The 26,879-nt window shown below is 40.4% G+C and overlaps 1 protein-coding gene across 2 annotated transcripts in view; it reads right to left on the bottom strand.

Moving 5' to 3' along the window:
• The window catches only part of SRGAP1 (SLIT-ROBO Rho GTPase activating protein 1), a 336,426-nt gene extending 311,081 nt beyond the window's left edge, over positions 1 to 25,345 (bottom strand). For both annotated transcript variants that reach the window (XM_049883765.1, XM_049883766.1), the window contains exon 1: positions 25,260 to 25,345. In XM_049883765.1, coding sequence (XP_049739722.1) covers positions 25,260 to 25,326 — 67 coding nt within the window. In that variant the 5' untranslated portion in view covers positions 25,327 to 25,345. The remainder of the gene's footprint in view (positions 1 to 25,259) is intronic.
• Between the last annotated feature and the right edge of the window lie 1,534 nt (positions 25,346 to 26,879).

Raw genomic sequence — 26,879 nt, 5'->3', positions numbered from 1 at the left:
TTCCATTTTTAATATTACTGCTGTCTTAGGAAGAGTTTGCTCAATTCCAAAGCTTGGTTATATAAAAAAAGCTTCATTAAAAATTTCCAAGCAGATAAGGTTGTAGTCAACCAAAACGAAATAAAGTATATTAAGAAAGTAGTTATAGTAAACTATACTTCCTCCTAAAAAGTTAAAATACTCATGCTGGTGATTTCTTTTTGCATAAACAAAAAATTGTTAGAACCACAAGCTTCTATTCAAAGTCAATTTTGGTACACCATTCCATTTGTCACAGTATTTTAGTCAGACATGATGCTTGTCCCACAGGATAGAGACTACTACTAAATGGTAGAAAACATCTTGAATTTTGTAGCATTTAAACATAATCCTTCCCCATCAAAGCGCTGTATGCCTTCTGGAATTTAAGTTTCATAAACACTGTAATTTCACCGCTAAACGTATTTACAGGGTCATAAATGTTCAAATGATGTAATAAAGACAATACAAGCAACTGATAAAATATGATTAACATTCATTTACAGTAGCTTAGCAGACTTTGCCAGTTGCTACTTCCCAAAACAGGCTATGAGGTTCTGACTGCATTAAGCTTCCTGATTATTCTTTTCTGTTCTATGGTATTTCAGCACTATTTCTGAGATTCCAAAAATCCTCAAGTGGATTTTAAGGTCTTCTGAAGTTCACAAGGTCTATGGTTCATGATATTAAAAATTTCCCCAAATGCCTGTGTTTCTGACTTTGTACTTCTGAATTTCTTGTATTTCCAATAACAACAGTTACTTTCTAGGTCTGCCATCTTTCTAGTTTAACTCTATAAAACTGAGACTTCTGATAAAGTCTTCTTCAAACGTTTTGTGTTAGTTTTGTGTAAGTAAAAATACATTTTTTTTAAAAAGCACATTACTCTCAATTTCTTCTGGTATATTTAAGATAATATATCCTGCAAAGCTGTTTCAAAAACATACAATAAACATATTATTATTAACTTTTAAACAATAAACACTGCTGTCAGCACATTACTTTCATTATGTGAATTTTATCCTTTGGTTTTATAAACAGCAGCTGGTGATTCTTGCTGAGTTTCATTAATTCCTCATAGCCATCAGCAAGTCTTGGGAAGTGATATTTACAATTAAGAAACTTTGTATACTGCAGTGACCTCCAGACTTGTAATCAGTTACAGATTCAAAGTATGTATTTTTGTAGGCTTATGGATCTTTGTATAACCAGATACACTCCTATTGTTCCACAAAAATAACCTTCCAGGCTGTTAAAAATGTGTGCGTTCTTGCTTAAACTTGTAAGCAACTTGGCAGCAGCCAAAAAGGATGTCCGAGGTAGTAGTCTTGTCATGGTCTTATTTGAGTTCTTCATGTTCTAAACTTTGAAAATAATAACTTTTGAAAAAACTGTTAAAGAAATTTCATGCCATTTAGTACGTTAAATACACCAATAAACATACTTCTGGCTCAATAACACACCATTTAGCACAGTGCAGTTTTATTTAGATACATTTCAGCACTAATAAGGGCATAAAAGCTCTCAGCTGGGAACAGCTAACATTTTAACACCCTTCTCACTGGTGATTCCTGCCAGGAAACTAAGAGAAAATATTAGAAATCTGATCTTTGAGGGTCCAGACAATTAATTACTGAGCACTTACTATATACCAGATACCATGCTAGGTATTGAAGTTGCTATGCACATGGCATATATGCTTTCTAAGGACCATAGTTTATGGAGGACAGGCATTAATCAAGTGATTACACACATAGTTAATGATGAATAGAGTGGGTTTAAAAAATGTTTTTCTGATTTTAAGAGTAATAACACAACACAACAACAGTAAAAGCTCATATTTAGTACTCACTATTTTTTTTCTAGAGCTTTCCATGTATTAATTCATTCAGTTATCAATATAATAGATACCTGTGATAGGAAACTTGGAAGCTAGAGGAATACACAAAGATTTTAAAAAGTCACCCCTAAGTGACCACACATAATAAGATACCATTTTACTTTTCAGTCAGATAATGTTTTTATTTTAAAAGATAATACTCGATGCAGTGGAAGTTGTGTTACGGTGAACAATATCTTCAGTAGGAGTGGGAATGTAAATTGATAAAACATTTCTGGGGTGTAAGTCAACTCTACAATCTCACACTTAGAAGTCTATCTAAGGTTTATTTTGTAAGAATGCTCATCATAGGTTTTTTTTTTTTTTTTTTAAGTAAAATTTACAAGCCATATAAATATCCAAGAGTCAAGAATAACCAAAGCAATTATGGTATGCACAAGTGTTGGAATATTATTGTTAGGTGCCATCGAGTCGGTCCTGACTCATAGCGACCCTATGTACAACAGAACAAAACGCTGCCTGGTCCTGCACAATTGTTGCTATGTTTGAGCCCACTGTTGCAGCCAGTGTCAAGCCATCTCATCAAGGGTCTTCCTCTTTTTCACTGACCCTTCTCCAGAGATTGGCCCCTCCTGATAACATGTTCAAAGTATGAGAGAAGAAGTCTTGCCATCCTGGTGGTGCAGTGGTTAAGGGTTCAGCTGCTAACCAAAAGGTCAGTGGTTCAAACCCACCAACTGCTCCACAGGAGAAGGATGCGGCAGTCCGCTTCTGTAAAGATTACAGCCTTGGGAACCCTACAGGGCAGTTCTACCTGGCCCTTTGGGTTGTTATGAGTAGGAATCGACTTTATGGCTAAGGAATATTATAGAACCATTAAAAATCATGACTTTGAAGAGTATTTAAAGACAAGGGACCCTATTCAAGATATACTACAAAGTGGGGGGGAATGTAGGGTGAAAAAAAATATGACACACACTAGAACATCAATGGTTATTTCTGAGTAAACAGGGTAACGGGTGACCTTTAAAAATCTTGTCTGTGCGTTCCTGTATTTCCCCAAAACAAGTGTGACTATTTATGTAGGTGTGCATGGTAAACTGTAAAGCACTATGCATACTGTTATTGGTTCTATAAACATTTAAAGGGAAGGAAAAGGATCAAGGGGAAGAAGTTGTACATGAGGAAGCAAACTGTGCCTTGCAAAAGAGAACTTCCTAACAATTACACCTGCTTATGCGTCCTTGTGAAGGATCGAACTGCCTACCTCTCAAAGGGTTCTAGCAAATGTCTGATGACTACTTATCTGAGATTCTTTACAGGTAGGAAGAAGGTGGATAAAATGACCTTAATGTCCATTCCACTTCTAACATTCTCCAGTGCAAAGGACAGATTTGAACAGAATCTTTCCCATAGGAGGGAATCCCTTTTCCCCTTCACTGCCTTTATCCTAACTTTAAAGATATTTTGGATTATTTAAAAATGCAAGAGTTTATCTTTTCAGCTCAAAGGGACAGCACAAACTTAAACACCTGCATAAGTAAAAGTGCAGCCATTCATCTTTTCATCTCATCTATCTTTCTTGCCCCAATGGTTTCCTTAACCTCTGGATGGTGATATGCCTCTTGGATACATTTGCATCAGCAGTCTCCTAACTCTTCTGATGGTACATCCATAAAAAAAACATGAGCATAATCCCAATGTGCGTCTATTTCTATATTTATAAATAAAACAGGTACTACTGCGCTAATATATTTTGGATATTATATATAGAAAAAAAACCCAAGGTTTAAAAGGAGACAACAAACATTCTCCACCAACATCACTGTGTATCTTGTTCTCTTTGTAAACCTGATCATCACTTCTTTCTCACATGTGTTATTAAGTCCTCTTGATTCCTCTTCTCACATGTCATTATCTCACAAGGTGCTTCTGCCCCGAGGTCAAAGCTGGAACTGAGGACTTCAACCCGCCACTGAAGAGTACAAGGAGGCTTTTTCACTGGCCTCTCTCCACTCAGGGTGTTCTAATCTATCCTGCCCACTCACATCTGATCATGCTGCCCTCAATGACTCCTCACTGTCCCCAAAGTTTCAACTGCTAATGTGGCATTCAAGCAAGGCATATACAGCAAAACGGATGTAATCTCAATAACTATGTCTTTCAGACAAAATAAACTTTCCTTAGTTTTCAAACCCGTAAAATAGGATTAGCAGTGTCTATCTAAAGGGTTTCTTGTGAGATTTAAACAAAACAATGCATGTAAAGTACACTTACACTCCCAGGCACTTAATACCTGTCCAAAAGCCATTTGCTTTTATCAGTGCTATCTCTCTACTCTTTTATTAATCTACTTAAAGCATTTAAAACACTAAGCTAATAATTCCTAAAAAGGAAATACAGTAGAATTATTCCAGGATCCTTGCTTCTACCTAGAATGCCCTTTCCTTCCTGGCAAACTCCTACTCATCCATCAAGGTCTAACTCAAACGTCTCTCCTATGAATCTGTATTGTACTCCCCCGGGCAGAAGGGATTTCTTCCTCTGCAATGTTCCCATAAATTTAAGACACCTCTCACACATTACATACTAAATCTTTGCTTACTTCTCCATCTCTAAGGTTAGACTGCAAACCACAAAAGATACAGACTGTATTTTGCTTATTATTCATTCAACAAACATTGCCTGAGCAACTACTGTAAGACAAATTAGGTGCCTTGACAAAACAAATCCTTGCCCTTAGCAAGACTACAGTTTACTAAAAGAGGTATTCGACAGCTGTTTGTTGAATGAACGAATGTATAACTGTAAAAGGATTTCAACCAGTGACCCAGAATCAAGTGTTTCAATCATCTTCACAATATAACAGAGTCACACCATAAACATATTTAACGTGCTGGAATTTAACTGTATGTCTATGTGTACTTGGAAGGGATGGAAAGAGGAAGGGAAAAATTCTATTTTCTCCAACTTCCTTCCCCTCCTTCAACTAGATTTTGGGTGCATGGAAGTGAGATTCTATAGCCTATAAGCAAAGAGAAACATAAAGAAGTGAATTTCTAGCTTTCGAGCTTTCATGGATGCATTTTTTTATAACTTACAGTCTTTTCATGGCTAATTTTGTTTAATTTTCCTTATTGTCTGACTTGAGATCCTAACCCTCACAAGTTGTAATTCACATGTAGCTACTGCTAATGCAAGTTCATGACGTGAAAGTGGGCCTCGGATAAAGAATTAAAAGCAAATAAATGCTCTCACGAAACGTAATAAAATTTCCTGTTTATAGAAAGCTCCCTTCCTTACACCAACTTGAACTAACTATAACCCATAAAACAACTTGCACTTGAGTTGTTTCAGAGATAGGTGTCAAGTCTGCTGGCTGTCCTGAGAGTTGATGGTGATGCTAGGAAGCTGAAATGTGCTCGTAGGGATCCTAAAAAGGGTACATTGCCCTGGTTATTTTTCCTTACTTCAAAAGCACATGCAGATTTGAAGGGAAATTGAATTCGTCAAGCACTCATCACGTTCCCACTTTAGTTTTCAATTTACCCAGGTGTGATGTGAAAAGGCTCTTCCATAATCTGAGACAGTAACAAAATATAAAAATGGTGGGGTGGGGGAAGCAAGGTAAGAATCAGGGAGCGGGCTGCATGCATTTTCTATAATCTTAGTTTAAATTGCCATGATTTGATGTCTATTTACAGGAATGGGAGCAACTGAAAGAAAGGTAAAGATCAGAGGAAAATTAGCATCTAAATTGGCTAACTTAAGGAAGTTACCAAATTGCCTTGATTTTATAGCAATGGTTTCCAAAGAGGAGCCCTGGTGGTGCAGTAGTTAAAGCACCTGACTGTTAACTGGAAGATTGGTGGTTCGAATGCACGAGTCGCTCCTGGGGGAAAAATGTGGCAGCCTGCTTCTGTAAAGACTTACAGCCCCGGAAACCCTATGGGGCAGTTCTACTCTGTCCTGTAGGGTCGCTACTCATAGCGACAGCAGTGGGTTTTGGTTTTGGTTGGTTTCCAAAGTGTGGTACCTGACCCACAGCATCAGCATCACCTGTTAGAAACGCAAATTCTCAGGTTTGGGATGGAGCCCAGAAAACGACTTAAACAAGCCCTTCAAACGATTCTAATGTCTGCTAAGTAGTTCTACCTGAAGTCCTAACAATATTCAAAGAGGACCACCACCACCACCAACAGCAAAAAGAAAGAAATCTTAAGTGAAACCAAGAGAACAAGCTAAAGAGATACAATTTCTTTCCCAAGAGAAATCAAGACAGGGAGGGGCTCCTTCATTCAGGAAATAGCAAGGCCTTCTGGTGGAAGTAAGGAGCTGAGGCAGCAATTCTTATTTTCAGGAATGGGGCACTAAATTTTGCAAGAATATTCTAGTTTAGGACTTTTTGAGTCTTTCTTCCTAAGCTGCCTTTTCTATTGCACACAAAGAAACATTTTTACCATGAGTTTCCTCATCAATAATCCACTGAGATAATAAAGCAACAATTTAATGGTAGTACATAATCATTCCCAAAACACCCAAACTCCTTGCTGTCCAGCTGACTCCGGCTCATAGTGACCCCATAGGACAGAGCAGAATTGCCCTATAGGGTTTCCAAGGCTGTAATTTTTACAGAAGCAGACTACCACTTCTTTCTCCCACAGAACTGCTGGTGGGCTCAAACCACCGACCTTTTTGGTCAGCAGCCAACGCTTAGCCAGTGTGCCACCAGGGTTCCTACATGATCAATAAACAACAAAAACTACTCACTTGATACAAACTGTTTATTAAAACAAAGATAGCAATCACTCTTCCTAGCTTTCTGGGAGTTTCTTAAAGAGAGTGAAGACAAGAAATCTAAACATTTAACCTTTTATAAGAAGGCATCCTTATGAAGCCCTACAGAATGGTTGATTGCATAACCATCCATTCATATACCTAAGAGGTATATGAATATGTGTAAATACACACACAGAAATATAAAGAGAGAAAAGTGGGGGAGAGAGAAAATGAGGGAATGGGATCCCTGTTAGGCACAAATGCTAAAGCGCTCGACTGTTAGCCAAAAGGTTAGTGGTTCAAACCTACCCAGGGGTGCCTCAGCAGACAGGCTGGCGACCTACTTCTGAAAGGTCACAGCCTTGAAAACCCTATGAAGCAGTTCTACTCTGCACACGTGGGGTTGTCCTGAGTCTGAATCAACTCGAGGGCAACTAAAAACATCAACAAATACATATAGAGAGAGACAGAGAGACAGAGAATGAGAATTTCCCATACCTTTGATAGCAGGTGGAATAACTACTGGTTCTCTTCATTTTGTTCTGCAGGTGATTTCTTTTTGTCACCGTTAATGAACAACTAGCATAGGTTAATAGTATAGCAATCTACAGCTATGGCTGCAATCATACACACAGACAAAACAGAATTCATTAGTCCTCAAGGTTCTCTAACAATGATGATGCAAGCAATTGAAATGAAGTGCCTCTTTGTAACTAAATGGCACAAGAAGCCCACCAACACAATTCTGGTCTCAATCTCAACACAGCCCCTGGTGACTAGCAAAATGCCTCCCATTGCTTTTCTAAAGAGCTATTAAAATCCACATTTTTAGAGTACTCTTTGTAAAATTTGAGTAAGTTATTTTATCCTCTTTGGAGATGAGTAAACTTTAAATTATTTATGAAAAAAATTAGTCATTAGTTAAGACTATAGCTCTGATAGTAGAAAATAAATGAAAATAACATCTCACTTTTATTGAGCCCTTACTACATTCCAAGAATGCTGCTAACCTCTTTGCAGGTGCAATCTCATTTAATCCTAACAACAATAGTATAAAGTAGATGCAACCATCATAACCATTTTCAGATTAGGAAATTAAGGCTCCAGAAGAGCTATAATTTGAACTGGATTTACTCAAGATCTCAGCTTCTACATTGTGCTCCCCTACAAAGGGAATACAGAACAGGAGGCCCACTCACTGCACCTGATGAAGATTAAAGTACAGTGGTGTCCACCAGCGAATGTTACCAGTATTTCCATTGGAAGGACAATCTTGTCTTTTTATCAAAAATAATAATAGAATACTTCTCAGCCATTACAGGGATAAATCATAAATGTATTCACAGGAGCCCTGGTGGCACAGTGGCTCCTATGAAAGGTTAGCAATTCAAATCCACCAGCTGCTCCTTGGAACCCTATGCGGCAGTTCTACTCTGTCCTATAGGGTCACTATAGGTCAGAATCAACTCAATGGCAACAGGTGTGGTTTTTTAGATTTATATATTTATATGTTGTTGCTGTGTGCCATTGAGTCAATTTCGACTCATAATAACCTTATAGGACAGAGTACAACTGCTCCATTGGATTTCCTAGGCTATAACCTTTATGAGAATAGATCACCAGGTCTTTTCTCCTGGGAAGCTGCTGGTGGGTGTAACCCATGACCTCTGGGTTAGCAGCTGAGAGCTTAACCGTTGTACCACCAAGGGTCCTTATGTATTTATATACAATGGTGCTGTCCAAATGAAGGTCGGCAAACATGTCACAGATCTGCTAATGAGATAAGGAGCCTGTGCCTGAATCTAAATCTGTTAGATTTCTAAGCACTGTTTGGTTTAGCTGACACTGGTTCACGGCAAGGCTCTCTGGATAAAGGAAGCAGTGCCCTGATTTACCTTACCTCATCACGGGCTGGTAACAAACAGTTTGCTGACCAGCACTAGTCAACAAGCCAACTGTGACATACAGATGATTTCTTGTTGAGCAAATAAGTCTATTCCAGCGATTCTATAAATGATCACATTCGTTCATTACACAAACAAAAACCATTGTAAATAAAAATACAAATGACGACATTGGAAAGATGCACTCCAAACCATTTAGAGTAGTTGTGCCAGAAAGGGGAGAATTTTTATTTTCTGCCTTACCACTTCCATACTTTAGCCTTCAAGTTTTTTATAACCATAAAAGTCATATGAATGGAATTTTTTTAAACAGAGAGTTTAACTTTTCCATTCAGATTTCCTTAGTTTTTGCCGAATATTCTTTTTGTTCTAAGATTCCTGCCAGGATACCTCATTACATTTAATCACTGTCTTCTTAAGTGTCTCTTAGCTACTGTTATGCACTGAATTGTTCCCCCATAAATGAATCTTGGCTATACCCTGATTTTCAGTATTGTGTGGTTGTCTACCATTTTGTGATCTGATGTGATTATCCTGTGTTATAAATCCTAACTTCTGTGATGTTAACGAGGCAGGATTAGAGGCAGTTATGTTAATGAGGCAGGACTCATTCTACAAGATTAGGTTGTATCTTGAGTCAATCACTTTTGAGATATTAAAGGAGAGAAGCAAGCAGAGAGAAGAGGGACCTCATTACCACCAAGCAAGTACAGCCAGGAGCAGAGTGTGTCTTTTGGAACTGGGGTCCCTGTACTGAGAAGCTCCTAGAGCAGGGGAAGATTGATGACAAAGACCTCTCCCCAGAGCCAAGACAGAGAAAACTTTTCCCTGGAGCTGGCGCCCTGAATTCCAACTTCTAGGCTCCCAAACTATGAGACAACAAATTTCTGTTAAAGCCATCCACTTGTGGTATTTCTTCTACAGCAGCACCAGATAACTAAGATAGCTACCGAGTCTTTTGTAACCCAAAGTTTATTATTATTGCTTTCAGAGCCAGAGTTCACAAAAGTAGTAATATACTCAGCTTTTTGAGCACATACCCTGTGCCAGACAAAGTGTTTTTTCAACACTCCACTTGTCTCAACAATGCTCTGAGGTGGGCACTATCACTATTTTACAGGTAAGAAAACTAAGGCAGGATAAGATTAAGTAATTTGCCCAATGTTACACAACTAGAAAGTGGCTGAGCCAGGATTCAGACCCCAGCAGCCTGCTTCCCAAGACCAGGCTCTAAATCACTTCGCTGTACATCTGTATGAGTGTGCTTATTTCTGCGTGTTACATGGCATTTGAAAATGGGACATAACGTTATGAGAATGTCAGTACATTCAAAAAGATGAATGACCACCAAGATGATAAAAAGAAATTTTTATTGTGTTTCATAATGCACAAAGCTTTCTGGTATATTATTTCACAATTTAGTTCCAACACTGCTGAAGGCAATGAGATGCCTGACAGAAAAGAGACTAAAATTCTAACCTTACTGTAGGGAAGTGGAGTTCTCAACTTCAAAGAAGAGATATTTATTTGTAGATTAGGTGATTAGAGAATGTAGAAAAACGTGTGTAACTAAAACCTAAACTAGAAAAATACAGTCTGGAAATCTTTCACATTTCGCTCTTTTGTGACACATGTGGAAGCTCCCACGAACATTTTCAATAAAATCTGTAACTATTTGAAAGGGCATTCATTAACCTTTTCAGACTTCTTTTTGTAATACTGGACTCAGAAAATTCTCTCTTCTCAGGAGCAGAAAATCCAACAAATTCACTTTTCCAAATCCTCAAAATCTAGCTGCCTTCTGTGCCACACATTATTAGCCAGAAACGTGACCATCATCTATAATACTGAAAAGAAAGGTGAAAACTGGGTATAGCCAAAGAATTGAGAGCAAACTAATCAAGCACTGGGGTCAGCCAAAGAAACAGCCCTGGTTTTTTCTTATGTACTCAACCTGTGCCTTTTAAAATGGGGTCCTACCTCTCCTATGAAGGCAGTGGTGGTTTAGCGGTAGAATTATCACATTCCATGCAGAAGACCTGGGTTCAATTCTTGGCCAATACACCTCAAGGCTAGCCACCACCTGTCTGTCATTGGAGGCTTCTGTGTTGCTATGATGTTGGACAAGTTTCAGTGGTGCTTCCAGACTAAGGCTAGGAAGGAACACCTGGCCATCTACTTCTGAAAAACTCAGCCAGTGAAAACCCTATGGATATGAAGGTGTAATCTCATTATGCGTGGGGTCGCCATGAGTTGGTGGGGCAGACTCCATGGCAACTAACAACAGCCCCTCCTATAGGGACAGGGAAGGGGCAGAATTTAGGCCTCTTGCAATGATCCAACCTCTGGTTCTCTGAGTTCTGGACATTTTCATGGTGGTTGGCGACTATAACTTAACTGTACTTAACAGTAGGAAATCAGTAAGAGCATAAGGATAAGCCAGATTGATCCTCAAAGAGAACGTTCCTGAACTGCGTTGACAAGACATCAAAAGACAACGCCACCCATCAACAGATGAATGGATAAACAAACTATGGTACATACACACAATGGAATACTATGCAAGGATAAAGAACAACGATGAATCTGCGAAGCATCTCACAATACAGATGAATCTGGAGGGCATTATGCTAATAAGTCAATCACAAAAGCACAAATATTGTATGAGAGCATTACTATAAAAACTCATGATAAGGTTTACACACAATAAGCAGCAATCATCATTGATGGTTACAAGGGGTGGCAGGGAGGGAAAAACACTAAATAGACAATAGATAAGTGCTAACTTTGGTGAAGAGTGAAACAGTACACAACACAGGGGAAGCCAGCACTTGTTTGAGGCAAGGTCATGAAAGCTCCATAGACATATCTAAACTCTCTGAGGGATCAAATTACTGGGCTGAGGGCTGTGGGGACCATGGTCTCTGGGAACAGCTAGCTCAACTGGCATAACATAGCTTATAAAGAAAACGTTCTACCTTCTACTTTGATGAGTAGAGTCTGGGGTCTCAAAAGCTTGTGAGTGGCCATCTAAGACACTACACTGGTCTCACCCCACCTGAACTAAGGAAGAATGAAGAAAACCAAAGACACAAGGGAAAGATTAGTCCAAAGGACTAATGGACCACAACTACCACAGCCTCCACCAGACTGAGTTCAGCACAACCAGATGGTGCCTGGCTACCACCACGGATTGCTCTGACAGGGATCACAATAGAGGGTCTCAGACAGAGTTGGAGAAAAATGTAGACCAAACTTCTAACTCAGAAAAGAAAAAAAGAAAAAGACCAGACATATTAGCCCAACAGAGGCTGGAGAAACCCGAGAGTATGGCCCTGGACAGCCTTATATCTCAGTAAAGGAGTTACTCTTGAGATTCGCCCTTCAGCAGGAGATTGGACAGGCCCATAAAACAGAAGGAGACTAAATGGGCACACCAGCCCAGGGGCAAGAATAAGAAGGCAGGACGGAACAGAAAAGCTGGTAATGGGGAACCTAAGGTCGAGAAGGGGAGAGTGTTAACATGTCTGGGGTTGGCAACCAATGTCACAAAACGTGTATTAATTATTTAATGAGAAACTGGTTTGCTCTGTAAACCTTCATCTAAAGCACAATTTAAAAAAATTTTTTAAAAATTCATAGATTTAAAAAAAAAAAAAAGACAATGCCACACAGCCATTACTATGTAAAACAAGGCAAACTGATTTCTCGCTACTTGCTCCCCTTGGTTAATAACAATAATGTTTAAGGGCTTAATATGATTTTAAAATATGTTAATTTCACAGCCAGACTAAAATTTGGCTGTCCTCAGAAGTGAAAATAGAGTGACTTAAGAAACCCACCCACTGCCGTCGGGTCAATTCCAACTCATAGCGACCCTACAGGACAGAGCAGAACTGCCCCGTAGAGTTTCCAAGGAGCACCTGGCAGATTCCAACTGCCAGCCTCTTGGTTAACAGCCACAGCACTTAACCACTACACCACCAGGGTTTCCGACTTAAGATAAGCAGATACCTATTATTCTAGCTTAATTGCTGGAGGTGAGAGCTGCCAGGGGGCTATTTCAGTAAACCACACCTTCAGAATAATCAAAGTGAAAGGCGAAAGTCCAGAGGTCTTCCACCAACAGACCAACGGAGAGAGAAGGGAGTTAGAAATGACAGCCCAGGAACTGGGACATCAGCACTGTGAGAACAGCTGCACCTTTGTGGATGCTCTCTGTTATGACAGGTCAGCTATCTTGCTGTGACATCAAGAAGCTTAGAGGGTACCGCTTACCCCACAGGGCCCAGCATTATTATAGGGCTGTACAGCCAGTCTTGGAGTAGAAGAGAACCTCAAGGGATAGAGTGGTAGAAGCAGCTCCACAGAAAAGTGCAATAAAAAAGACCAGATCCGAATGGTTAGCAATAGCAAATCCCAGAGATTTTACAATATCTCAGATTATTCAGCAAAGAATTTGTATCTTCATACTCTGCCCGTATCAGAGTTACTCGCTAATCCTTGATACACATTTTCCGTATGTCCTGAATTTTTCCATGGTGCAGACATAACCTACATATGAACAACTTAAAAGTGTTAATATAACATTATTTTTCTCTCTTGTACATGTATCCTCTTCAGTGTATGTCTCTTGGATTATAAACATCATTGTGGATGGCAAGGTCCAGAACCATGTAACTCTCTTTAGCTGTAAAGACTGGGAGGCACCACTTATCCTTGGACCTGTCTCTGGTGGCTAGGTGGTGTGGGTGGAGCCACCAGTCCTCAGGTCCCTGATGTGAGTAGGTGAGGACCCTGCTTAATAGGCAGAGTGGTGTCAAACATCAAAAACCTGCCTCTCTACCACACAGCTGAAACAGTTGAAATCAGACCTCAGGCACATACACCCCTGCACTGTGCCAAGGAGTGCCTTAGGAAATCAATGAAATCTTCCACAATAGAGAGATTTAATCAAAGTTCTTTCAATTATTATTAGGTCATAGAACCCTAAAAATAAAATCAGCAAAGATTCAAAACATGTAATTTATAAACTTGTCCTAATGGACACGCATAGAATTTTGTATTGAATAATTCTATACATTCTTCTCAAGTACACATGAAATATTTATAAAAACTGATCTGATACTCGTCCAAAATGAAGACTCAACAAATTTCAAACACTATTACTCTCAGAACACAAGGTAACTATGTTAAAACAAAAGATAAAATTAGGTATCACTGCATATTAAAAATAAATTAGTACCCCTATACACTTCATGGGTCAAAGAAAAAATCATGAAAATCTAAAAATACTTATAACTTCATTCTAATAAACTTTACATATTGAAACTTAATGGGATGAAGCAAAAGTGGTATTTGAAGGGAAATTATCATAAATATTTATTTACCTTCCATTCAAAATAATGCTTATATTAGACATACTTACTTTAGAAAGACTGATGATGTTAGAAAATAAAATTTATTGCCTCAAATGCTGATATTAAGAGGAAAGGATGCTTATGTTAGAAATAATATTATATTTTATAAAGATGCTTATATTCTAAATTTTTATATTAGATATAACATCTATATTATAAATGTATTGCCTTAAATGCTTATAATAGAAAATAAATATAAAAATGAGTGAGCCATGTAGTCTATTCAACTTAAGAGACCAGAAACAGAATAAACCCAAAGAAAATTAGAAAGGTGACAGTAAGATCAGCAAACAGTAAAACTGAAAACAAAAATCAACAAACCCCTGTTAAGATTTAGCAAGAAAAGACGTAAGGCAAAAAAAGATATTGTTTAATAATATTTTAAAGTTAATACAGATCAGCCCATATTTATAAGAGAGTACTATCATCAATATTTGTCAATTATTTGACAACATACAAAATGAGCAAATTTCTAGAAAAACATAACTTATCAAAACTGACTCCAGAAAAAAAAGTATAAATATTTTTACAACTATTTTTAACTATGATTAACCAAACCAGTTGGAGTTGATTCCAACTCATAGTGACCCCATCAGACAGAACAGAACTGCCCCAAAGAATTTCCAAGGCTCTGATCTTTACGGAAGCAGGCTGCCACATCTTCCTCCCGTGGGGCAACTGGTGGGTTTGAATTGCCGAACTTTTAGTTAGCAGTTGGGCACTTAACCACTGTGCAACCAGGGATCCCTGACTGTTCATTAACAGTTAAAACATCTTAACACAAAGAAAACCTTAGATCCAGATAAATAGTTCTACCAAACTTTCAAGGAATGGAATATTCCAAAATTTACAAACTCTTCTGTAGAAGAGAAAAAGAAGCAATAATCTTCAACTCATTCTGTGAGGATAGTATAATTTAGGTATGAACCCAGATGAGAACACTACCAGAAAGGAAAATTCAACGCCTGTTTTAGTCAAGAATTTAGACAAAAAAATACCAACTAAATTTTAGCAAACTGAATCCAACTGTTTATGTATGTATCCATAAGTATACATAGGAGCCCCGGTGGCACAGTGGTTAAGTGCTGGCTGCTATCCAAAAGGTCAACGGTTCAAACCCACCAGCCACTTCGTGGGAGAAAGATGTGTTAGTCTGCTTCCATAAAGATTAAAAAAAAAAACAAAACCCAGTGCCGTCAAGTCAATTTCGACTCAGCAAACCTACAGGACAGAGTAGAACTGCCCCATAGAGTTTCCAAGGAGCGCCTGGTGGATTCAAACTGCTGACCCTTTGGTTAGCAGCCATAGCACTTAACCACTACTCAACCAGGGTTTCCGTCCATAAAGATTACAGTCTTGGAAGCCCTATGGGGCAACTCTACTATGTCCCCGTAGGGTTTCTATGAGTTGGAATGAACTCGATGGCAATGAGCATATATATAAAAGATACACAAGGATGAAGATAGGTATAACTCTAGAATGCAAAGATGGCTGGATATTTAAAAATCTATAAACAATACACATCACATTAACAGATTAAAGAAGAAAAATTATTTAATATCAAAAGATATATTTCAACCATAATTAATGATGAAAATCTCAAAAAAAGAAGGAATACAAGAGATTTTACTTAATCTGATACAGAATATCTGTAATAAATCTATAACAATTATCATCTTTAAAGGGAGGAAAGACTTGAAAGCATTTCGTTTTAAATCCAGGACAAGGATGCTCAGTGTCAGCACTTTCATTAATTTTCTACTTGAAATTATGCCTACGGCAAAAATACAAGAAAAATAAAGGCATAGGACATGAAAGGAAAAAAAGTCTTTATTTGCATATGTACAAATTTCTATAAGCACTTTATATTATAATTATTCACAATAACAAAAAACTAGAAATAACTCAAATGTCCATTAACAATAGACTAAATAGCTTGTAGTATTTTTATATACTGGAATACTATATATCAATGAAAAGTAACTACAGTTACATAAGTTACTGTGGGTTAATCTCAAAAGCATAATAAACAAAAAAAACAAAACAAACCCATTGCCATCTAGTCAATTTCAACTCATACAGACCCTACAGGGCAGTATAGAACTACCCCACAGGGTTTCTAAGGAATGGCTGGTGGATTTGAACTGCTAACCTTTTGGTTAGCAGCTGAACTCTTAACAACTGCACCACAGGGCTCCAACACACACATAATATTGAGTGAAAATATAAGTCATAAGAATACATATTTTAAAATTCTTTCCATTTTTTTTAATTAGGGAGAATTTCAAACATATACAAAAGTAAACAGTATAATGAAACCCATTACCCCACAATTAGCAATCTTATTTTATCTGTATTCTTACCTACTGCCTTCCTCCCCCCAAATTATTCTGAAGCAAATCTTCAGTCATCTTAATTTCATCCATAAATATTTCAACATGAAATTTTTCAAAGGATTTTCAATACCTGCCAAGATACCATTATTCCAATTTTAAAAATTAACTTTAATTCTTCGATGCCATTTAAAAATCCAGTAAGTGTTCAAATGGCTCTGTATTCTTGATGTATAAATACATCATACATTAAAACTATTAAAAAAAAAACTATAGAACATTGTAAAGCTATAAAGAAAACAAAGGAGTCGTTAACACTAAATTCAGAATTATTGTCGAGGGGTGGGGGCAAAGGGAGATTCAGTAGGAAAGATACTGGCAATATTGTTATTTCTTAACCTGTATGGTTGGCATTCAGATGTTTATTTTATCATATTCTTCAAATTGTAAATAATTATTTCCTGTACCCAGTTGCATGCATATTTGACCAAAAAAAAAGGGAGGCTAATCTCCAAAGCTCTCCCCAACACACACACATACACACACCCTGATGGCTGAATTAAGAGCAGGAAAAAAAGCAAGGTATATTAAACTGGAAGCAAAAAAGAAGTTTGGAGCTGTCCTACGGACAAACCTGATCATCAGAGGCAAAGCTTTGCTTGGATTTACCTCACCCTGCTCTGCTCCTCAAAGAGTATGGAGGTGAAAGTGAGATTCTTACATAAAGCCAGAAATCCTACCAACAGCTAGGTATATGATGGTCCAAAAAAAAAAAAAAGGAAGTATAATCTATACCGAAAACCCTGGTGGGTAGTGAATAAGTGCTACGGCTACTAACCAAAAGGTCGGCAGTTCAAATCCATCAGGCACTATGAGTTGGAATCTACTTGATGGCAATGCATTTGGTTTTTGTTTTTTTATCAAGCAAGAAAAATAAATGGAAATTTTCCCTCCATGTGTCATAGCTTAATATGTGCATGTAAAGCTCAAGATATCCATGCAAAACAGCTACAACAGGAACTGGCACCCAGTGAACAGCTACAGTGCCATTAATTGCTTTTGTGTGTGGCCTTTCTAGCCATGGTCTTGGAACTCCCACCCAAGTGACTGGGCAAGAGGGTAACTGTGGACCACCAAGGGGACTGGCCAGTTTTGCCTTAAAAGAGGGCCAATTCCAGAGCACAGAGGAAGAGCCCACTGCCACCAAGGAAGGTGAGACCATCAGGAGAGACCCGGCAGCAGGAGCCATCATGGCGGGCTTCATCGCCCCTGGAGAGTGAAAGCTGAGTCCCTTTGGGCAGACTGAGGGCCAGGGAAAGGTGTGCCTGGGAGCACAGCTGAAAAGAGGCTGTCCTGATAGAAGAACTGTATCTTGAGTGTTCCTGAGCCTGAATTGTAACTGTTTAATAAACCCCATACTTGTGAATATAGTTTGTCAGTTCTGTGTGGCCATTGCAATGAATTATTGAACCCAGTAGAGAGTGCTATGGGAGGGATGGTTTGTGTCAGAATTGGTAAAGATGTCGGAGAGTGGAGGCACGTCTGACGCCAGCCTCGTAGTAATCAGCTTTGGGCTGTTGATCTCGGTTCTCCTTCCCCCTTGTGGGGTTGAAGGAGGTCAGACACCGCCCCCATGCTGTTTTTATAACAGTCAACAGCTGTTAGCTGCTGTTATGATTATTTTAAATTATTTTCATAGTCTCTTTTTTCATTATAAAATATTTCTGCATAAATGTTCTTCAAAAACCATTGTTAATGACTGCATAACATTTCATGTATACAAGTTAGTTAACCATTCCCCAGTGGAATTTAAACACTCCCCACAGTTGGCCATTTACTTTGTTTCTAGCTTGGTGACTTTCTAAAGAAGTTGAATACTACTTAAATTCAACCTAATTTTACTTAATTGGACATCCTGGATAATTCTGAATAATGATCATGTTAATTTATACTATAAATTATACTATAAAATTTACTGTATTCATTTAATAAATGTTTAATGAAGCCCTGTTCTAGGTTGTGTGGGAGGTACACTGACAATGATTTCTAATGATTTCCAGTATCAAAGACCTTCTTAGTGAAACAGAAGCAAATGAGCAAGTTATAAGTGAATTTTTCATTCCTACTATTGATTTAAAAGGAAAATATTTTTCTCAAGACAATGAAATTAAATTAGTGACTTTATCTGATGTCATATAAAAATCTTTTTCACTCACAAGTAAATGAACTCCGCTGACTGGACTAGAGTTTGTTTTTTAATGGACTTCATTTTTTTTTTAGAACAGTTTTAGGTTTACTGAAAAATTGTGCAGAAAGTACAGAGTTTCCATATACTCCCCTCCTCTGCCTGAAGACAATTCTTCTATTATTAACATTTTGCTTTTGTTTGGTACATGTGTTACAACTGGTGAACCACTACTGTTACATTATTGTTAGCTAAAGTCCATAGATTGCACTAGGGTTTACTGTGTTGTACAGTTCTAGGGGCTTTGACAAACACATAATGTCATGAGTCTACCATTGCGGTATCATACACAATAGTTGCACAATAGTTGCACTGCCTTAAAAATGTTCATCCCTCCTCTGACTCTTCTCTAAACCCCTGGCAACCACTCATCTTTTTACTGTCTATAGTTTTGCCTTTCCCAGACTGTAACACAGCTGGAATCATAATGTAGCTTTTCTCAGCCTGGTTTCTTCCTGTTGGTGATACGCATTTAAGGTTCTTCCGTATCTTTTCGTAGCTCATTTCTATTTGAACTTCAGTTTTCAGGTAAATTTTCATTTTCCATACTAGCATCAATGAACAGAGGTAAAGAAAATTTAAAACAAGAGTTGTAAGCAAATACATGGCAGTCCGGGCCCAGCATATGTGCTTTTAGGGTAGGTTACCTACACTTGGATTAAAAAAGTCACAAAATAAAACCAGCATGAAACTCACTCCATTTTAAAAATACATGGTATTTTCTCAGGATGATTCAAGATTCACCTACTTTGGAATCTACTCAGGTAGCAAAATTGGTGATTATGTGTTTGAATTTCAAAAAACTTAATCTAAGTTAGAATGTAACAAGAAGCAGTTGAGATGTAAAGAAAACCAAACTCAACAGATAATAGCAGTGACAAACATTTATTGACCATTTACTATGTGCCAAGCCTGATAAACGCTTTCAATTAATCACCTGACTTAACTCTCACAATAACGCTGAGATCAGTACTATTATTGCCTCCATTTTACAGATGAAGAAATTGGCTTTTAGAGAAGTCATACATCTAGTGAGTGACAAAACTGGACAGCTAACACCAAAGTTCCTGCTCTTAAACACTCTGGTTCTGTTTCTTCTCATTCTGAGATATCAACAGGAGAGCACATACATACTGTCAATAATCCAGAAAATAACTCTAGACCAAAAAAATCGAATTATCCAACTTTTGACTTCAAGCATCAAACTGCAAAACAAAAGGCATACCATGTACTCGCTTTTAACTCATAGGTGTCTAAATTAAGAGTGAAAATAGGCAGCATAAATGAAGTCAGAAAAGAGTATGGTCAATCCACAAACTCTGAAACTGGAAACAGAGCTGAGAATGTCTGGCTCTAAAACTGGCCAATGCAGTCAGCAGCCCAGAAGTAAGCAAACCAATCTACATCGTAGGATTTGAGACTTACCATCCTGTATTATACTCCAACCCTCACTGTGTTTCAGGACATGCTTTGGTCAAAAAGTTCTCCAAAACTGCACCTAACATGAGTATATTTTTTAAGTTTGTGAGACTAATCAGGTTTTCTGGGCAACTTAAGAAGGCTTGTGGCAGCAGCTTCAATTAGTTTCACCAAAACATCAAGCAACTTCCACTTGTAGATATTCATCCTATTGTTTTTCTTGACCTTAAAGGGCACCATATGAAACTGCCCCTGGGCATTGTGTTTCTTGAAATGATCTTAGATGAATGAACATTAAATGTAAACACAGGTTCCATATTAGTTTTACTTTTCCCTCGGGCACGATGTGGGGTCATATCAAACTGAACTGGCATCTCCTCGTGTTCCATCTGCTTAAAAAATGTACTATTTGTATTTCAGGTGGCACAGCAGTCAAAGAACAACAGATTCTCTTGGCACTTTCTGTACATATTGCATGCAGATGAGTTTATGGCTATTCCTCTGAATATACTGAAGATAAGCAGCTGTCAATTCTTTGCAACTACCAACTAGATAGCATACATTATTAAAAACAAACACAGCCCTTATCTATGAGTTCCACCTCACAAAATGTGTCCTGTTTGTGTGTGTGTGTGTGTGTGTGGGTTCCCATATGTACAGTTCCACAATATTTTTGCTACAGAATACAAAACTTACATAGATCAATAAAATGCAGAGATAATCCTAAAACCTTCTGTTAGCCATTTGTTTCAATCTCCTCCACTGCTGAGCTTTTTTGCCAGACATGTGAACAAGTAGCAGTCAAGTGGTTTGAGTTTTGTACCAGTTCAAGCTTACTTTTTAATGGTCCACACAAACAAGAGTTTTATTTCTCTCGATTCTAAGTCTTTGGAAAGTTGACCGACGTGCATGAAATGGTCAGTGTCTATTCTCCTAGTTAACACGCTCCTTTTAAAATGTTGCGTGAGGTCTTTTTATCCCTGATTTAAACCTATTCATTCTTTAACGACTTGTATAATTCCCAATTCTCCCCCCTTACAATTCTGTGCTGTACTTCTCTGTGAACATGGTTTTGATTACTACTTTTCTGTATTCTCGATTGCATTACCTGTTAATTCCCTGAGCTCAGTTGATAGTGGTTTTTAATTCACTATGAAAAAAGCAAAAGCAAAAATGACTCCCCCTGTAGTATAGTAAATTACTTAATATGGCCCTTTTAACCATTCATGGTTTTATAATGATTGGGTTGGACTATGCAGATAAGGTGCTTACAGCCTACCAAGAGGATTGGACAGCCTGTTAATAATGCAAATAAGATACATGGAACACTTGTTGGTATGGGATCATGCAAATAAAGTGCATAGAACCCAAACAAGGGGATTGGTCAGTTTTACTATCCCACTAGGCTTAAAAAGAGAGCCAGGGGGTCTCACTACCACCAAGAAAGAAGAACTATGAGCGGAACACATCTTTTGGACCCAGGATCCCTGTGTGAGAATGTTCTAGACCCAGGAGACAGAGAAAAAGACCTGTAACACTAGAGATGGTGTGAAGCAGCAGCAGAGAAACAGCAACAGCAGGCCCAGGAGACCAACGTGAGACAGCACAGTAGGCTCCCTGGCCCAAGGAGCAAGGTGGCTACAGTGGATGTGCCAACCCATGACCCATTGAGTGAAACAGCTGTGTGCCTTCAGACAGGAGGCTTGCTGGTGGAGTGGGGTGCCTCCAGGCACTTGTCAGCAGGGTGAAAGAGCTTTGTAGCACTTGCTCAAGCAGGGCAAACGTTAGGCTGAGGTTCAAGAAAGGAGGCCTCTACTGAGGGGGCCAAAAGCGGCCTGACCTCAAAGGACTGAGAGGAGCCCTGCATGGCCAAGAGAAGCTGAGAAAGGTGTCCTGCACTGAAGAAGGGAAACTTTGCCTACATGCTTCCTGATCCTGATTCTGAGTTGTAACCTGTTACTTCCCTAATAAATCCCATAACTGTGAATATGGTCTGTGAGTTCTGTGTGGCTACTACAATAAATTATCAGACCAAGGAGAGAAGTGTAGAGAGTGCCGCAAGTGGGATGGCTGGTGTTAAAATCAGTAAAAAGGTTAGAGGGTTAGGGTATGTTTGACTTCCGCCCCATATGGATCAGCCTTGGGCTGATGTTGCTGATAATTCCCCCTTTGTGAAGTTAGACAAAGAGGTCAGACGCTCCCATGCCATTTTTACACCACCCAAAACAGGACAGTCAAGAAGAAAAAGGTTGAAATTTTTAAAAAGTACTTGGTATGAACTGACATGGCATTTTCAATTATCTTCACAGATCATTAGGGTTGAGAGAATCCAAATTCTTCATTTTATAGGTAAGAAATTCAAAACCCAGGGACAGGCTCGGTGACTTTCCCAACAGGATACATCTAACTAGATGCATTAATGGTCTTACACATAAAATTATACACTATCACCTCGGATGGTTCTTTTTCAGAGTTGAGAATAGCTCCACGAAGGCCATTCCCAAAGCCTGTCCAGCCAGCCACAGTGGCAAAATCTACATCTGGGATTTTAAATCAAAATATTACCTCAGAAATTCTGTGTTTCAATGCAACTGTTATCAGGGAAATGAGTGAAAGCAGGAAATGGTAATACTATAAAGTATTGGGTCCTAAGTCAAAAGGTAAAAAAATATTATATAGTCCAAACAACTCTTGAAATCACCCACTCAGTTCAGTCACAGAGTCCAATACACATGACTTTGTTCATTGGGAAGGCGTCCCTGAGTAGTGCAAACCGTTAACGGCTTGGCTGCATTGGAGTCCACTCAGAGGTACCCTGGAAGAAAGGCCTGATGAGCTACTTTTGAAAGCTCAGCCATTGAAACCCCTATGGAGCGCTGTTCTCTGGCACACATGGAGTCACCATGAGTTGGCGTCAACCCCATGGCAACTGATTTGGTTTTTACTCACTGGGAACAGACCTATGTCTCTCTTAATGAGGTTTTCCTTCAGCAATAGAACAGGCCACAGTTTCTTTGTTTATCATCAGATGAAGCAGTTGTAAGGAATTTAAAGGGTAGGTTGTTCCAAAAACACATACCTTTAAACACCAAGCTAGTACTCTGTAGGAATAAAACGATGACTTTTGGAAAAGCCCTCAGGAAACCAAACACGTTAGAAAGCCAGAGTCCCGTCTCCCATGTTATCCTGACAATGGGCCTCCCACTGCGTAGGACAATTGGCCTTATGCACTACTTAACTGCCGTTTCTTTTCCACTCTCTTCTTGATTTTGCCTAGAAGTACAAATGAATTTGTGCCATGCAACATGTGTAAGACACCATTCCACTATACCACCCTATTCCCATATTTGCCTATGGACGTAATTATCTGGGTTAGACACAGGATAGGGAAGTTTTGCTGGGGAAGGTAGACAAAGTTGGGACTCAAACCCTGAAGAGGAGGGCAGGTCTGGTAGAGTGAAGAGTCACAGAGCAGCCTGAGGGCTCCTGGGTAAGTGTAAAGGGGTGGGGATAAGGGAATAGGGTGAAGGCCACTTTCTGTGAGACAAAAATAAGTTCCAAAAATAATTTTCACCTTGTTCACAATGTTTTCTTGGATTGGACTTGCTAGACACATTTTAACCATTGCAATACATTCCATTTTATTGATTCTTAATGTGGAAGGCTTATAAAGTCTCCAGCATACAACCACAAAATTCATACTCTGGATGAAATTTATCAAGAAAATACTTTTCAAATAAGGACTTGATCGTGGACAAATGATCTTAGAGCAGAGATAACTAGATCAGCACTTGCAAGTGCACTGTGCCAGTCAACAATCCAGGGAGCAGGAAAATAGACCATCACCGCTTTAAGACAAGCTACAAAGAACCATGTGAGAAAACCGCACCGAGAAATGGTGACTGTGAACAAGAGACCCATCTTAGGACGAAATTCTAAAAGAAAGGTTACCTTTATTATAAAGTTTCCCTGCCTCAAAGGAAATAATTATTTCGCTGCTAATATAACTTCCCTATTAATATAACCAGTTCTTGTAAGTATAAATTATCTTAAATCCAGGCAGATACAAATCTGTTTTCTGAACAATGTTCAGGTTAACTCCAGTATCAGGATCACCCTAAAGAAAATGTAAGTCCACGAGCTAGCACATTGTGATCACCGGTGGCCATGATGAGTGGTCCACACTCACACTCAGTGATACGGCATTCCCCTACCAGGTCCTCTCTCAGGACTCCAGGCATTTTCACAACTTGACCTCACAGAAGAACACCCAGGCTGCACCTGCCTTTCCCAAGGCAAGTACAGTAATGCCTTTCTCAGGGGCCCTTTCATAAGGTTGTATACATACAAACACAGGTGTCTGCGCAGCAATCTTTGTGAACTTTGCATTGAATGCCCCAAAGAACAGAAGCCATCTGCACACTCCACTCATTGTCTCAATCAGGAAAGGTACCCCAGAGAGACCACAAGAGGAAAAAAAACCCATCAAACATACATATTTATTAAACATTTCAGCAGCAGCACAAAATACTTGTACTGGAGAAAAATATATATTTTAAACCACAAGACATAGGAAATAAAAATGCTTAATCTTAATTAGATTTCCTTCATTACTTGAAAATGTAAATGGATTAAAACTACTAATCAAATATTCAAACCTTCATTTTACATGCAAGTAGTTTCCAGCAAACGATAAAGCAGTATTCCCGTGTGTAAAAGATGGCATTGAATTCTGGCCCAATATAAAGGAGGAGTCGGATTCCACTGGTAGCTGCTCGGTGTAATTGCCCGGCTTTCAACGAGATGTTTTTTTTTTTTAAAGGGGGCTTACCCCAAATAAATTAATAGTGAACTGTGTAAACGTTTGGAATAGCCGTCGCTCAATGAATCTCTAGACCATCCGGGGTCTAGACTTTATGCTGTGACAATGGTATCATTTAGAAGAATAAGACGGTAATAATGAGCATAACTGGGCAGAAACCATCGCCAAGCCCCTGCCTGCCTCCGCACGTTAGTTGCCCAGCTGAAGGTGGTTAATTAAGTTAAAGCCAGTTCTCCCCCGACCTGAAGTGCGGACTGGCAGTCTGGGAACGCCACTCGGTTTACAAGCTCCCGGTGGGTTTTCCGGGACTAAGATTGTACGGGGACTGGCTTGGACAAAGCCCCGGGTGGCTCGGCCAGGCGCTACGGCTGTCCTTCGCCACCTTCTCCCAACGCAGGCTCCAAGTTAGAAATGCAACTCCACGAACACAATGACAAGACGGCACACAAAAGGAGCAAGGCAGCCGCTCCCATCCTTACCTTTGACTTGACTTTCATACTCAGCTATGATTTCTTTGTCCTTTTTGAATCTGCTCGGAGTGGACATTATCCAGCTGTTTCGGGCTTGCTTTCAATGGGCAAGTTCTGTTCAATGGTCACAAACCAGTCTCCTTGGAGAGGCAAAGAGTTGTACTCCCACACGCCAGGAACCCGGCAGCAACAGCGGCAGGAGGTAAAGGACAAGAAGGAGGAGGAAAAAAGGAGCGAGCCGAAGACTAAATTAACCCGGGCGCTGGCACCATCTCCTCGGAACTGAGCTGAGAGGTGACCCGAGAGGCCGGGCGCGCAGGCAAACTCCAGCGAGCGAGTGGCGGGGGGCGTCTCCCTGCCCACCCCACCCAGAGCCGGGCCACTTCCTCTACCACCGCTGGGCAGACGCCGGGCTCGCGCCGGCGCCCCGCACCATTGTTACAGACCCGCACCAGGCGCCCGGGGCAGAGCAGGCTATTGAGGGCGGGCACTGGGGAACGCGCCCACCTCGGGCGCAGGGACCCTCCTTTCTTGTCTGCAGCCACCGGTTCCGGCGCTCACGGGTCCCGCCCGGACTGGGGATGCTGCTATCTCGGCCGCCGCTCCTCCGCCTGTCAACAGTGCTGCTACGGGCGGGCAAAAGGAGTCGCAATTTTACTGCAAGTCCTTGCTGCTGGCCGGGAGGGCGGCTGCCGCGATGTTCGAACGCACCCTGGGCGCAGCCCCGGCGGAGGTCAGGTCTCCGAGCCCGCGCCGCGAGGGGTTTGTGTCTCCTTCCCCACCGTGCGCCGAGGCTGCCTCCTTCCTCTCGTCTCCTTTTCCGCTGCTGCCCCCAGGAGGCCGCCGGTAACATGCACGTGCACCAGGGAGAGCCGCGCCCCCGGCGACTGCAAAGTTCTCGGCGCGCACACGGCCCGCGGCTCCCGGCGCCCAGCGAGCGACCTGCCGGCTGCGGCGGCCTCGGCGGCTGCGCGGGGCTCAATGAGACGGGGCAGGGCTCAAGGGAGGAGACGCGCTCCGGCCGGTGCCCTTCTCCGCCCTCGCCTCCGCCCCCGCTCGGTGAGGAAGCGCCAGGCTCGTCCGGGAAGATGGATGCCTCTTGTGGCCAACCGCAGCCCGGCCTTGCGGACGGAGCCCGGGAGACCGTGGGCGGCGCCCCTCGCGTTCCCTCTGCTGGGGCTCATCTCCGCGCGCCAACCGGGATCTCGGCTGGGGCAGCAGCTGGAATACCTTCTCCTGACCAGGGAGCGGTCTTTGGCCGGAGGGTGGGGTCTCTGGGTGGGGCTCTTTTCAGAATCCAGCGGGAAGTCCAGAATTGAAGGTCTCGATGACTGAAAGGAATGTGACTCCAAGATGCTGGAGGGCAGTGAGAAAACAGGACTGAATCGTGAACGGCCTGGCTATTAAAATCAAGGAAGGCGAGCGAAGTTCTTCAGTCAAGGTGGAGAAGAGTGCCCAGTCTTCAACAGTCTGTTTTCCCCACCCTAGAAGTAGCCCTGGTAACGCGGTGGTTAAAAGCTTGGCTGCTGACCAAAAGGTCGGCGGTTCGAATCCACCAGTAGGTCCTTGGAAATCTTATGGGGCAGCTCTACCTGCCCTATAGGTTCGCTATGAGTCAGAATCGACTCG

The sequence above is a fragment of the Elephas maximus genome, chromosome 4, assembly GCF_024166365.1.
Source record: "Elephas maximus indicus isolate mEleMax1 chromosome 4, mEleMax1 primary haplotype, whole genome shotgun sequence".
NCBI lineage: Eukaryota > Metazoa > Chordata > Mammalia > Proboscidea > Elephantidae > Elephas > Elephas maximus.
The sequence above is the reverse complement of the archived record's forward strand: the minus strand, read 5'-3'. Positions and strand labels throughout refer to the sequence as shown.